The following is a 14,375-nucleotide window of genomic DNA, read 5'->3' on the forward strand; positions in this document are numbered from 1 at the left end:
TGAAACTGAGTATTTTCCCCCATACTACTTAAAAAGTGTCACATTCACATAAAACCAAATTACAATCCAGCATGTAGTTCCAGAATGCAAACAGACTCCTCAAACAGAGAACCCACCATTCAAATCAGCAACCAGGGAAATGAAGGTATTGCCAATATAGATTGCCTAAGAGTTTTGGTGACTAATGTGGAATTGACAAACTCTCTCAGACAAGATGGCAATAGTGGTAAGATTTCTCTCATTAACATGCCGTTAAAACTGAATCAGAATGGATTCAATGTTGAACAGTTTTAATGAAGCAAATGTCAAGCAAGCATATCATCTTCTTAAACAAAGAAAGTCTAAAAGTTTAATTACAAAAACACCTATACAGAAAACTTGGCATTTCAGCAATTCCATACACATTAATCCAGCAAATGGAGTTCACTTTAATATAATTTGGTTAACATTTCTCACAGCAAAGAAAATGTCTTATATCCTACTTCTCCCCACATCACCACTTAATTTTTTTTGTCAGCCAACACACAAAAAAATGTAAACTGAAGTGACACTCATAAAAACACTGAAAAGGCAAAATTCATTTTTCATTGGGTAAATCAGTGCAGATCTGAAGTTTCTTAATGAGACAAAACACCTTCTGTAATAATGCTGGAGAGCAATAACCCAAACAACCTCTACTGCATCCCAGCTGCCATGCAACCCCATCTTTCTTCTACAATGGAGAAAAGAAAAAGATTTGTCAGTATGTAGCTAATATTAAATATCCCCTTCAATCTCCCATGCAAGCACAGGCATGCTTTGCTCACCATAGAGATTTTGACAATGTGTCAGGAGCTGGTGGCTCTATCTGATTTGTGTATGACATAGCAGCTTGCAACCATCCACACCTTAAATATGGACCCAAAGTGGATCAAGCCCTCACATCGCACATGTGAGTCTCAGTGGGGCATACCTCTGTACTAAAGATAAGAGTTACCATTGACTGACTTGTTAGAACTCTGTGGAACCCAGTTTTGGCTCAGGACTGCACTAAGGCTAGTCCCACATCAATACAGCAGTCAATTGACACTATTACTAAATGGTGTCAGGTGCATGAGATGCTGTTTATCTACGGGAAGTCCTCTCTCACAACTCCTTGTTCATTCTCAGAATTCATAACTAGTTCACATTAACATCAGCTGGTCTTGCCTACGTTAAGGAGAAAGAAAGTCAGTGCATCAAGTTGCAGCTTTTGTGGGTGAAGTCTTGAAAAATGCTGAGAGAGAAGACAAAAATTAGTCCCTCCCTGAAGGAAGACTTGAGTTTACAAGCAAATTTTTGCTGTTTGGCTGCAGTGAAGGTAGCAGCTGCAAGGCAAGGTGTGAGCCCCTGTCATAGAGGGCTTTGACTTGGAAGTGGCTTCAAGCAAGTGTGAAATCTGTGCAGTGTGCACTAAAGAGTAAAAAAAGGAAGTACTTTTTTATCTTCAAGTAATAAATTGGGCAGATGCTTACACTGCAGATCCATGAAACTGTTCTTTCTTGAACCAGCAAGGTAATAAAAGAATGCCCAGTTCATAATGGGAAAAGTGTCAAGATTTTCTGAAGGAGGAGTGGGAAGGTGGCATGTGGACCAGAGAGCATGGCTGAACCATCATAATAAACCCTAAGGGTATTCAAGAAGTGTTCAGCAGAAGCCTAAACTAATAATTGGACAGGAGCCCAAGGGCTGCAAATAATTTGCTGAAGAGGGTGCAGACAGTAGATGTCTTCATTTTTGACAAGGAGGTAAGGTGCAACTCAGAGAAACTACAGATTTCAGCATGCAAAAACACACTAGCCATGAGTGAAAGGCCACATCTATTGTATAAAGAGGAGGGTAGCCATTGGTTGCACTGCAGAATTTTCTGTGCCACAATTTGATCATCTCTACTAAAAAGCTGCTCTCTGTGATCACCCTTCATTGCAGGCCCCTTTTATAAAAACAGTTTATTAGCAGATGGACAAAGGGAAATGTAATTCCCCTGTCCGCTTCCCTTTGTGCTGGAGAAACGGCTTGGAACATAATATTATTTGTTCAAGTAGGCTGCAGTATACACCATATTAGATAAAGCAACATATCAAGGGACAGAAAAGAGACGTGTTTTACTTTATCTAAAATAAAGTTTTGCACTTTTCCTACTGGCTGAGAGGAGCCAGCCTTTCACTTTCTCTCTTGATTACTACTGACCTTTTCAGCAGTAAAATGCTGCACCAGACCTTTTCAATAGAAAGGAACAGCAGTGCCTTGCTGAGAAGCAGAACACTGCATACGTGCAGCAGAGATGCTTGGAAAGAGTAGGTGGGAGGGGGGAAAAGAGAACAATTCCTTCAGTACAGCTAAGTCCTGAAGCACCAGGTACAGCCTATACCAGCAGGAAGGATCCTCATGTACGAGATGAGCCGAGTACAAAAAAGAGAAGCTTGAATTGAAGACACAACAGGTAGGGCAGGATGGTGCAGTAAAGAAGCCTATGACTGTCATAGCAAAGAATTCAGATGTTGCTATACAGCGCAGCAAACATCAGCCAACAGGAAAAGGACAAAAGGGTTAATGAACCCCCACAGAAAGAATATGAAGAGATAGAAAGCAACATAACATTTCAAAGCTCCATTACCACAAAATAAAGGCTGCCCCTACTACACAGACTGGAAGTAGATTCACTTCCAGTGTTGTCCAGTCCACAGTGTGTTGGATTTCCCTCCACCCAACTGAAATGATGGAAAACTGATGACTGCATGGTAGTCACATGCTTTGAAAGCTTTACATGAAGGACAGTTCAAATGTATAGTTGGTGGTGCCTGTGGCTTCACAGGGGCTTTCAATTCATTGAACAGTTTGTCTCATAGGCAAGCTACATAGGCAGGGACCAGGACTGATCCTGAAGTCCTGCCTCTCACCATCACTCTGTTTCCACCATGGCTTCTCATTCCTCACTGACTGAATCACTTTTTAAAGACACTCCTGGCCCAGGAGCCCTGCAGATGAAACAAAAACAAAGATTAGACGTTTAGAACAGTCTGTCAAAATGAAACAAGACTTCGTGTAGAAAGGGTTAATTTAAGGAGACCATATAAAAGCACACAAGATAGCTGGCAAGCCTACGGAGAAAGGAGCTTGTCAAAATGCTTGGATAACTTTCCAGTGAGAAACCAGAATATGATCCTTTATAAGAGTTATCAGGAAGTCAGCTCTGAAAAATCACCTTATAATCCGTGTTTCAGACCAATTATTTTCAGATAAACCATTTCCCCATGTATGTGTGCGTATCTTTGGGGCAGGGACTGTCTGTACAATGCCCACATTCTTGGTTAGTCCCTAGGCACTACTATAACAAACTACTATAATAATAATCATCATACAATGTAGCTCCCTAGGCTACCGGGAGCCTGTATTAAAGTGTGTCTGTAACTCTGGACATGGCACAGTCTCCCTGGGAGGAAAGGGGAGCCAAGGCAGACTCAGAGTCGGCTAGGCAAGAAGGAGAGAGGAGAGCCACTCTATATAGGGGCCTACCACATTCATGGGCGTGTAAAACATATAATGGGCTGTGAAATCTGGTCTCCCCATGAAATCTGATTTTTATGTATTTTTACCCTATACTACTGAGATTTCCGGGGGGGGGGGGGGGGGGGGGGGGGGGGGGGGGGGGGGGGAGACAGTGTTTCTCAAACTGTAGGTTCCGACCCAAAAGGGGATCAGGGGAGGGGAACTTGGAAGGCTATAGCAGAAGAGTTGTGGTATTGGCACCCTTATTTCTACGCCGGATGCAGAGCTGGAGAGCGGTGGCTGGAGATTGGTAGCAACTAACCAAGGGCCCAGCTCTGAAGGTAGCAATACAAAGTGAGGGTGACAGTATAATACTGTGCCATCCTAACTTCTGTGGTGCTGCTGACGTGGCTTTGCCTTCAGAGCTGGGCTTCTAGCCAGCAGTTGCCGCTCTCTGTCCTCCCAGCTCTGAAGGCAGCACTGCCACCAACAGCAGTACAGACGTAAGGGTGGCAATACCACAACTCCTCTACAATAACCTTGCAATCCCTCCACAACTTCCTTTGGAGTCAGGACCTGTACAATTAAAATTTCAGATTTAAATATCTACTGTCATGAAATGTGTTGTTTTTAAAATGCTATGACTGTAAAATTGACCAAAATGGATTGCGAATGTGGTAAGGCCCTAATTATATAGAATACCAAGGATCCTGTTGGTTTGGGGTCCTTCTTGGAGGAATGGGCAGAGTCAACTGATTGACAAGTGAAAGCCCAGGAAGACTTTGACCAACAGAGAATGAGCTGCCATACCATGTAAGCCCTGGAGGTGGGAAAAGCCATTTTGGAGTTGTCTGGAAACAGCCATAGACAGGGCAGGACTGGTGAGGGGGAGCTAGTGAGTCCCAACCATGCATGCAAGGTTCCACCTGAGAACTGGCCTCTGGAAACTTGGAAGCAACTTCCCTCTGGCTTAGGCCTTTCTCATGCCACTGCAGATCTCAGTTTGTAAAGTTTTCTGGGGAAAATTTCCCCAGCTTGGCTGAGTAAGTCCTTCAGCTGCCTAGGGAAAAATCAGTCTCTATCTGGTACCTCTGCTCTGGTCGAGAGTCCAAGGCTGTTACTGGTTGTGAATGCACCTGAGCACTAGAGTAAGAGACTAAAAAGTATGGGATTTTATTATAGGTGCAAACATGCATCTTGAGCCCTGCACCCCTTTGCAGTGATGGGAAATCCTGGGTCCAGAAGCAGTCTCACTCCTGCATAAGAAGGGCACTTGCAAGTAGCGATCAGCCCCTTTGCAGTGACTAAGGAGACCAGAGTCATCTCTGAACCTGATGACCATTTGTGGAGTTGTGAGAGCTTCATCCTTTCATTAGCTAATCAGAGAGTGTTTAGGAGATCCTTCTACTCTCTGAGCTATGTGCTCAAGCTGGGGGGAAGGATTTGAGGATTTAATTACCTGCTACCTATTAAACCTGTAGAAGGACATACTATCTTATCCTACTTGTGAGTCTTTGAACCCAGTCAGCCAACTTGCCAACTGCTGCACAGAAGGTATTGTGGTCATAAGTTATGAAATGCCCCTACTAAGTATGTCTATCGATGGGATGCTAATGTTTATGTTTGCTATATTAGGTCACGTAACTGAGGGAATTCAAGGGTATCATAAGTGTGGGGCACCAGTGACACTGAGAATAGTGTTTTACCTGTTATATTATACTTATCTTCTGTTTAATATAATTACTGTGTTGAATATACCTCAAATGTGTATTATTTCTTAGAAGTCTCCAACTATTTGGCAACTATGAGGAGGTTACCCTGTGGTTAGATTTCCACTCCAACTGCCCTGTTGATTTTACTAGGAAAGATGGTTGAAGTGCTTCCAAATAAATTCATATGGGAAGAAAACTAAGAAGTTACATCCTGCCAAGTGGGAGGTGGGATACAGAAGAACCCAGGCCTGCCCATCAGAAGCCATAAGGAAATTGGAATTAAAGGAGGTAACTGGGTGGATAGAGGGCCCTACACCTATATTTCTGTATACATAAAGTGTTATCTCTATATTTTAATATTCTGTTGGGTGTTTCTGTTCTTCAGTGGTGTATAATTCAGTCATTTGATAGGTATGTTAGCCATTAGAAATCAGGTTAGCTCTGAGACTAACATTTTTGAAGAATTCCATAACTGTAAAGGCAAAAAGGTTTCTGATCTTTGGTTTTATTTTTAAATGTGCCTCTGAGCGTCAAGAAATCTATCTGGCTGATACACATTTTTTGGGAGAATACTTATACTGTATATTCAGACTATTTAAGGGAAGATGGTGCTAATAACCTGCCAATGGTCTTTGCAGTATGGCATCTCTAAGTTCTCTGACCCTCTCCATTTTTAAGGTTCTTGCATTTGTTGAACCCTCTTACACAAAAAACCCCATAACGCTCTCCCTCAAATTGCCTTTTCAAGCTCTTGTCACTGGATGCCAAGTGCATATCAGGATAATTAATTGTACCATGAGTGCCTGGAACATCAGGCTCAATTGTTTGTACACATTTGTATAAAAAAGGCAGGCCATTATTAATTACATTTAAAAATTGTCTTCTATACTGTTTTTCTAGAGATCGGTTAACCTTTTAACCATACTTGGGAAGGAGGATTTCTGGAGCAAAAACTTCCCCCCTAAACTGCTCAAAGCTGTTTCCAATTTTTCTAAAAGCAGTACATTTACATTTTGAAACCACAGAAAAATATCAGTAACTCCTAGGAAACAAGAGTCTCCAGAGGCTTCCCAAGACAGCTAGGGCCCAAAGCATACAGTAGAAAATGCCTAGATTTTTGTAACTTTGAGACAGGTGTTTTCTCTTTAAAGCACCAAAACCTCTCTCAAGGACTAGGGTGCCCTTTGAACACCTAGCAGAGGGGAAACCACGTTACCAGTTATTCCTTTTTAGCACAAGCTCTCCCAGCCCGCTCTAATCCTCAATTCTCTCTCTCTCTCTCTCTTTTTTTTTTTTTTGAGTCTACATAAGTGCTAATTAAAAACACTGTGTGAAAATTAGAAGGCTGATGAGCTTTTGAAAATCCCAGACCTAGATCCACAAGCTGTTCCCTTTCATAAACAGCAGCAGTAATGCCACTTCTTTATTCTGCTGGGAGCTCAGTCATCTCTTAGAACTATAGTCCGTTCCATCTGGCTACTCACTGGAAGGACAATGATCTTTTGGCTTCAGCCATGCTATAATGGGGAGATATAATTAATTGCACTGTGCAATATCACAAAAAGTCATAACCAGGAAGGATGAAAACTCCTGCCTTCATATTTTGCAGTTAAATCAGACTCATAACACAAAGTCAGAATTTTAGATGCTTTTTATACATGTCATTCATTGAGCAGAATATACTGGGATATACTGTATATATTCCAGAAAATCCAGGCCAATGTACTTACTGCAACAAAAGCAGGCAAAACATTTAACATATTCAGATCCAAATTGCAACATTATAATCCATTTGTTGCTCCACAAAGTACATTAATCTATGTATAGCATGAAAAGGTGCACTATGTTGCAAAAATTGGGTTGTTTTGCTTGCTTGCCATTCATCAAGTCTCTTATTTAGGCTTTTCTAGCTGGTGAGCAAAAAAGTAAAATTTGTAGGCTTGTGATATCTGATATATTATATGCATATCACAAAGATGTATTAGATCATTAAACTTCAGCAAATGCTACATGTGGCCTGACCCAGTTATATCTGTGTACAATTTACCTGTGTATTTTTGCAGGTCCTGAAGAACCTAACATAACCAACTTGACAGTTTCCATGTGCTACAGACTTGCTAAGTGTCCATAACAAAACTGGAAGCTGTTTTAACTTTAGGAATTCAGTTTAGCTGGTGAACAATCTCTTGGTGATAACAGGATTTCTCAATGATTACCACAACTAGCACACATTTACTGCAGAATTCTTCAGATTCATCATGCCTGACAGAGACATCTTCACCATTAGCATCCACTACAGTTTCACCAGTACATGTCACATGCTAAGAAATGTTCCTCCTTCTCTGTTCTACTCTAGATTTTGGCAGTCTTATTATTCCTCTGACATCAACCAAAACGTGAAACAATCCTGAAACATACCAAGCTCTTGTGTCTGCCTTAGAAATCAGGGAGGAGATTTTCAAAGCCATAAATGGGAGTAAAAAGGCCCAACAAAAACTGGTAAACAATCTCAATACTTTTTATGTCTTTAAATATCTCCTCTCATTTATTTCCAGGCTTGGTGCAATGGCTGTGGTGTAGGTGCTGGTAAGCAAACCAATCTGAGCAAGAACATGCTTACCCAAGTCACTAGCGATCAAGCCGGCTTACAACCTCTCGGACTGTGGCTATGAGATTCTCATTCTCCTGTGGGTTAGCCAGAATAATACTGTGCAGTCTGTTCATGTATGAATCAATGGTATCCATTGTTGGAGTCTCCCCACTGCCTACAGAAAAAAACAAGCCACACAATATTTAGTTAAACTACAGCAGTATCAAACATTATGGAAGGTTTGTGCCAAAGGAAAACATAACACACATAGTGAAAAATGATGAGATCAAAAAGAAATGGAACAGAAGTAAAGCATAAATATTTAGCAACAAAAGCCCTGATCCTAAAAGGTATTTAGGTGCCTAACTTTCATTGATTTCAGTGAAATTTAGGAACCTAGGAAGATTGAGGCCAAAGTGATCATATCATAGAATCACAGAATATTAGAACTGGAAGGGAGGTCGAGAGGTCATCAAGTCCAGTCCCCTGCCCTCACGGCAGGACCAAGCACCGTCTAGACCGCCCCTGTTAAATGTCTGTCTAGCCTGATCTTAAATATCTCCAGTGACAGAGATTCCACAACCTCCCGAGGCAATTTATTCCAGTGTTTTAACAACCCTGAAAGTTAGGAAGTTTTTCCTAATGTCTAACCTAAACTTTCCTTGCTGCAATTTAAGCCCATTGCTTCTTGTCCTATCATCCTAGGCCAAAGAGAACAATTTTCTTCCTCCTCTCTATAACACCTTTTTAGATACTTGAAAACTGCTATCATTGTCCCCTTTCAGTCTTCTCTTTTCAAAGCTAAACAAGCCCAGTTCTTTCAGTCTTCCCTCATAGCTCATGTTTTCTAAACCTTTTATCATTTTGTTGCTCTTCTCTGGATATCTTTCTTGAAATGTGATGCTCAGAACTGGACAAATACTCCAACTGAGGCCTAATCAGTGCAGGGTAGAGCAGAAGAATGACTTCTTGTGTCTTGCTCCTGTTAATGCATCCCAGAATCAGGTTTGCTGCTTTTCTTTTTTTGTGTGCAAGTGTTACACTGTTGGCACATATTTATCTTGTGGTCCATTAAGACCCCTAGAACTCTTTCTGCAGTACTCCTTCCTAGACAATTACTTCCCATTCTGTATGTGTGAAACTGATTGTTCCTTCCTAAATGGAGTACTTTTCATTTGTCCTTATTAAACTTCATCCTATTTACCTTGGACCATTTCTCTAGTTTGTCCAGATCATTTTGAATATGGGTACACAGCAGTACTGTTCAATATGTCTGCACCTATAAATGACCTCTGGGATCACAAAAAAGAGAAAAGCTTCAATACAGAGAGTAACTATATTGGGAAGGTTACAAAACTCTAGCCCCCATACTGCATCAATGACTTCCAGCACAGAAAAGGCTTAAAAACAAAGCTGTTGCTTAGAATTACTAAACCGGGTCACAGATAGTAAATTCACAGGAAACAGTGGCATACAACTAACAGAAGTTGGGCGTAAGCAATGATAGTGAAGCCCTATAAGGAAAGGGGGATTACCTGGTAGTGGGACTCCGGAAAAGCTGCTGGTGAGTGCTTGTCGTAAAGTCTCCAGATGCTGCTGCAGCACTGTGTTCCGGCTGCGCTCCTGAATCACATCCACCTCCAGCTTCTCCACAGCAGTGCGCATACTCTCCACATGTTTCTGCAGCGCAGCATTCCTCTCCTCAAACTCCATGTTGGATTTACGCAGCTGGCGCAGCTCTGCTTCCCGTGCTGTGAACACACCCCAAAAAAGGTACAAAGTAATTCTAGAAAGTATTCCTGTGATCAGGGGTGGTGAAGCAGAATGGTTAGGGATGTCTGCTGAACTGAGGATTAAAAAAAACAGTGGTATTTTGGGCTTCACCATCCCCCGATCACAGGAAGCCTCCCACCAGAGAACATATAATGCCTGGAATTCTGAATTCAATGCAATACCAGAGACATTGACAAATCAGAGCAGAGGTACAAAAATGGAAGGAAGGAAGATTGAAGGAACTACTGTGAATACATTCAGCACGTTAGCTCAGCAAAATAGTGACCAAAGGTATAGAGACCAGCAACTGACTACAAATAGTAGCAGGATGTACACTTTAGGTGCTTGACGCTGAAATCTGTTCGAGTATAATATAACTTCCCAAGGGAACTGGCAGAAACCCCATCACTTGAGACATATGAATATAAAAATCAAATCCTACACCAATGGAGAAGATATTGTAGAACAATTTTGGCTGGAGTCATGGACAAATTGGCTCAAAGAGTCTTTATATTTTCTAACTTCTGTGACTACAAATTAAAATGTTGTGAACTAGTCCACATTATCTACTCAAATATTTCAAAGATTTCCTCATATTAACAGCAACTGCAGCTAGGGAAGACTGGGAAAATAGCATCTCTCTGAGCTCGCCTACAGTTTGTACACCAGCACCCTTCTCCACAGAAAACCCTGTTGGAAGAGGAGATGTTGTCAGCTCATCCAACAACCCTCGGAGATACAGTAAGCTTCTCAACACCTTGAGCCATCTGACTTCACTCTTTCTGTAAAGCACTTTCTCCCATTTCAGCCAGGCAGACATCCCTGTGCAGGGCTGGCAAAAACACTGCATGAGCTTAATTCACCTTTGCTGTGATTCAGGAACTGTTCTGTGAAGATGGGGATATCAAAAACAGATCTCTCCTTTGTGTCTGCTTCTTTCTGCAGATAGAAAGTGACACAGAGTTACATCCTGCTAATTCTCAGCAGTTAAATAAAAGAAGTGACAGATTTATTAAGGAATCAAAAAGGATAGAGATGATTCAACAAGCCCCTTTTACTAAAGAAGCTATTGGACAAAACATACACTGAGCTGGAGATAACAAAGACTCCCAATCCAACCCACAAGGTAGAATAATAGAATCATAGGGCTGAATAGGGTCAGGAGGTCATCAAGTCCAGCTCCCTGCCCAAAGCAGGACCAATCCCAACTAAATCAACCCAGCCAGGGCTTTGTCAAGCCAAGACTTAAAAACCTCTAGGGATGGAGATTCCACCACCTCTCTAGGTAACCCATTCCAGTAGTTCACCACCCTCCTAGTGAAATAGTTTTTCCTAATATCCAACCTAGACCTCCCCCACTGTAACTTGAGATGTATTTGAGATGTATTGGGAAAATGGGAGTTTAACAAATGTAGATCTCAGTGATCCAGAAATTTCATATAACCTGCTACCAGACTTTTTTGCCTTAATGAAATTACACAACACTTCAATACATTCATTGCTAGTCTCATTAATTCATCCACTGCTCCAAATCACCATACTTCAGAACAAGCCTGTACAGTAAGACAAGAGGGGAGATAAGGTAAATGATAGTTATGGTAAGTTTTATAGCTTTGTTTCTGATCATCAGTGCCAAGATATCCTGTTACTAGTGAGAGAACAGGAAAAGGAGCTGAGAAAAGAAAACAGAGAATCTTGCTATGGTTTCAGAGTTCCTTGTTTCTGTCTGTTAGGGATTGCAGAAGGTCCAGAGGTGACATATTCTCCCTCAGAAATAAAAACAGGAGCTACACAATACTTTAAATGAGCCATATCTTTGTCAAGCAGGCTAGTAATCAGAGTTTTTGTAATGGATGAAAACAGATACAGTGGCATATAATTTATGCAAGTTGCCAAAGGGAAATATTGCTAAGACTAGCAACGGTAAGGTGATTTCTGTTTCATTTTCTGGGGGAAGAAAGAGAGGAAAAGGAAAGTGTGTGTGTGTTCTTTTGAAAAAGCAAACTTTTCTTCCCATACACTCTTCTTGGTTCCTGATTACAGTGGCACTTATGCAGATCTCCATCATTGTTGGGATGACTTCAGTCATTTGGGTTTTTACCCTTTGCATGCTGCAAAGCCAAGCTGCGCATGGGTGAGGTTCATAAATCCACAACTGTACAACGGCATTGATCATTTTCTTTCAGACTGGGGGCACAGGAGCTATCAGGAACCACTGCCTGGGAGACAATTCTCATCCCCACCTCCAATGCATAATGTTGTCAATCAGGTGTACATCAGGGGTTATAAGCATGTAGTTGGAGGTTGCTTCTAACTCTCTTAACAACACACTATTGGCAGGTGAGCAGCAAAGCAAAACATACAAAATCCTGACTTCTGAAATATTGTCTGCTGACACTTCTAAAATTAGGACTCTAGTAAGTTTTATTGTCCACCCGTGCACAGAATAGAAACATCAATAGATCCTAAGTCAGTGAGCAGAGAAGGCAAGAAGGAGGCAACACTAAGTTGAACACTATTTGCAACAATATTTGCTGGAGGTCATCTTTTGTGATCCTAGGGATGCTTTTCTCCTATACAGAGGGACTGTACGTAACTGTACCTTCACTTATTACTGTAGATCATTTTCTGTAGCAATGACATGAACGCCTCTTTGGAGAGCATTGAATCTGCAAAGGAGGGGCAACAACTTTGCCAGTGTTTGTACAGATTTCAAACTTTGGCATTTTTCTAGTCAGATATGGAAGGAAGTGTATGTCTACACAACAGGGCAAAAGTTGACTTAAGCTATGCAGCTTCAGCTACGTCAATTGCATAGCTGAAGTCAAAATAGCTTAATTTGGCTTTTGGTGCTGTCTACACAGCAGGAAGTTGAAGGGTACTCTTCCTCGACTTTCCTTACTTCTTGTAAAATGAGGGTTATAGGAGTCGAAGTAAGAAGTTGTCCACCTTGAAATTATTTTGAAATAATGGCTTGCTGTGTAGATGTGCACTATGTTATTTTGAAATAATGTCAGTTATTCCAAAATAACGCTGCTGTGTAGATGTACCTGAAGTGAAAAGAAAACAGAAACTGTAACACTGACTAGTGCTGAACCAATTCCTCAACTTGGGTCCAGCAGATACTGTGCTTTTGGTGGTCATTATTATTTTTTAAGTGCTAGTAATGCGTGTGGTGGAGCTAGGCAAATTTTCGGTGAACAGTTTATTCACTGAAAAATAAATTTCAGTTGACACAAAACCCTGTGAATTTTTGTCAAGATCATCAAATAGTTTCAAATGAACTGGAGAAAAATGAAATGTTTAATTTTGATTCAACCCCAATTTTATTTCAATTACTGGCATTGTGACAAAAGCAGAGGAGGACTAGAGACATAAAACAGAGAGCAGGACAGTGGCAACAGACTCTTTTCTAATCTTTAGTTTAGTGGCTAGTGCATTCTCGTGAGTTAAGAGGGATGGGTTCAATCCCCCATTCTGCCTGATGTGGAGAAGGAATTTGAATGTGGGTCTCCCTAATTGCCAGAGTGTCCTCTCCTCTTGGCTATGGAATAGTTTAGGATGAGTCTCTCAGTGTCTTCTGTTGAAGGTCTTCCACTGTTTATAAATAGTAACTGGAGCAGAGACTTTGAAATGCCAGGTGAATGCTCGAAGTATCAGGCTACAGAGTTAGTCTCTCTTTCTATCCCTGTCCCAATGACTATTTATTATTATACCCAGTGACAATTCATAGCCATTCATAATGCCAATAAATGGTTCAACTGATGTCCCCACATCAGGCAGATGGGGGAACTGAGCCCACAGCCCTCTCGCATCACTACTGAATGCCATAACCACATCCCAGGCAGGTGCTCTGGCCACTGAGCTAAATGTTAGAAGGGAGGCCTCCTCCTCTTCAGGACAAAACAAAAATATTTCATTTTGATACCACTTGAAAATGTTGAGTTTCTTGCTTCCTCAAATACTGCAACAAATTTTGTGTTTGGTGTAATTCAAAACAATTTTTTTCCCCAAATGTTTAGAATTGCCAACAAATTAAAAAAAAATCCATTATTTACTCAGCTCTAATGTGCAGTGTTGTATAACACAATACTTAGTAATCTTTTTAAAATTAGAATTAAATCAAGAAACATGATCACCTGTAGTCAAACATCTAGTAGTTTTCAATAATGCATCTGCTGCCTGAGTCAAATTAAATTATATTCTAAAATCCCTTTGCAGATTTTTGTTCTATACAGAAGTAAGTTTTCACTTTCTTTCTGAAAATGTTGAGCTGTCATAGCCTACCCAAAATTGATAATGACTAACGTGGGCAATTTCAGTTAGGGAATAACATTTCAGTTAGGGATGTAAAATCCTGTTTAATTGGTTAACCAGTTAACTGATTAAAGGGGGTCGGTGGACAGGCCACTCCATCCTGCGGTGGACGGGAGGGTGGGCTGGGGCCCGTTCACATCCCTAATTTCAGTGGCAAAAGAAGTGATCCCAATGTATGGTTTATGTGTCTATTAAGTATGCAAACTGTTTTAAAACCCTCAGAGATAAAAGGTGAAATGTTAATGGAAGACTTTCTTTACAAAAAAGTAAAGAAAGACAGACAAAAAGTAACCCTGAAGACTTATTATAAAGGTTTTTTTTCCTTTAAGGATTTCTACAAAGAACCTTAAAGTCCATATTTTTAGTGATGCTTCACCACAAGTCAAAAGCAATAAGAATAAAGGTTTGCTTGCAAAGTATAAATTGATTATGTTAAAGAAACAACAGAGCTTTCTTGTTTGAGAAATTGGGGCAAC

The 14,375-nt window shown here is 40.9% G+C and overlaps 1 protein-coding gene across 5 annotated transcripts in view; it reads right to left on the reverse strand.

Moving 5' to 3' along the window:
- Positions 1 to 273: 273 nt before the first annotated feature.
- HMG20A (high mobility group 20A) overlaps positions 274 to 14,375 on the reverse strand; it is a 74,966-nt gene continuing 60,864 nt past the window's right edge. For all 5 annotated transcript variants that reach the window (XM_006126246.5, XM_075897381.2, XM_075897383.2 and 2 more), the window contains 4 exons: positions 10,446 to 10,521; positions 9,345 to 9,560; positions 7,840 to 7,984; positions 274 to 2,996 (listed from right to left, as the gene is read on the reverse strand). In XM_006126246.5, coding sequence (XP_006126308.1) covers positions 7,848 to 7,984; positions 9,345 to 9,560; positions 10,446 to 10,521 — 429 coding nt within the window. In that variant the 3' untranslated portion in view covers positions 274 to 2,996; positions 7,840 to 7,847. The remainder of the gene's footprint in view (positions 2,997 to 7,839; positions 7,985 to 9,344; positions 9,561 to 10,445; positions 10,522 to 14,375) is intronic.

Source organism: Pelodiscus sinensis, chromosome 14, assembly GCF_052426305.1.
Source record: "Pelodiscus sinensis isolate ZL-2025 chromosome 14, ASM5242630v1, whole genome shotgun sequence".
NCBI lineage: Eukaryota > Metazoa > Chordata > Testudines > Trionychidae > Pelodiscus > Pelodiscus sinensis.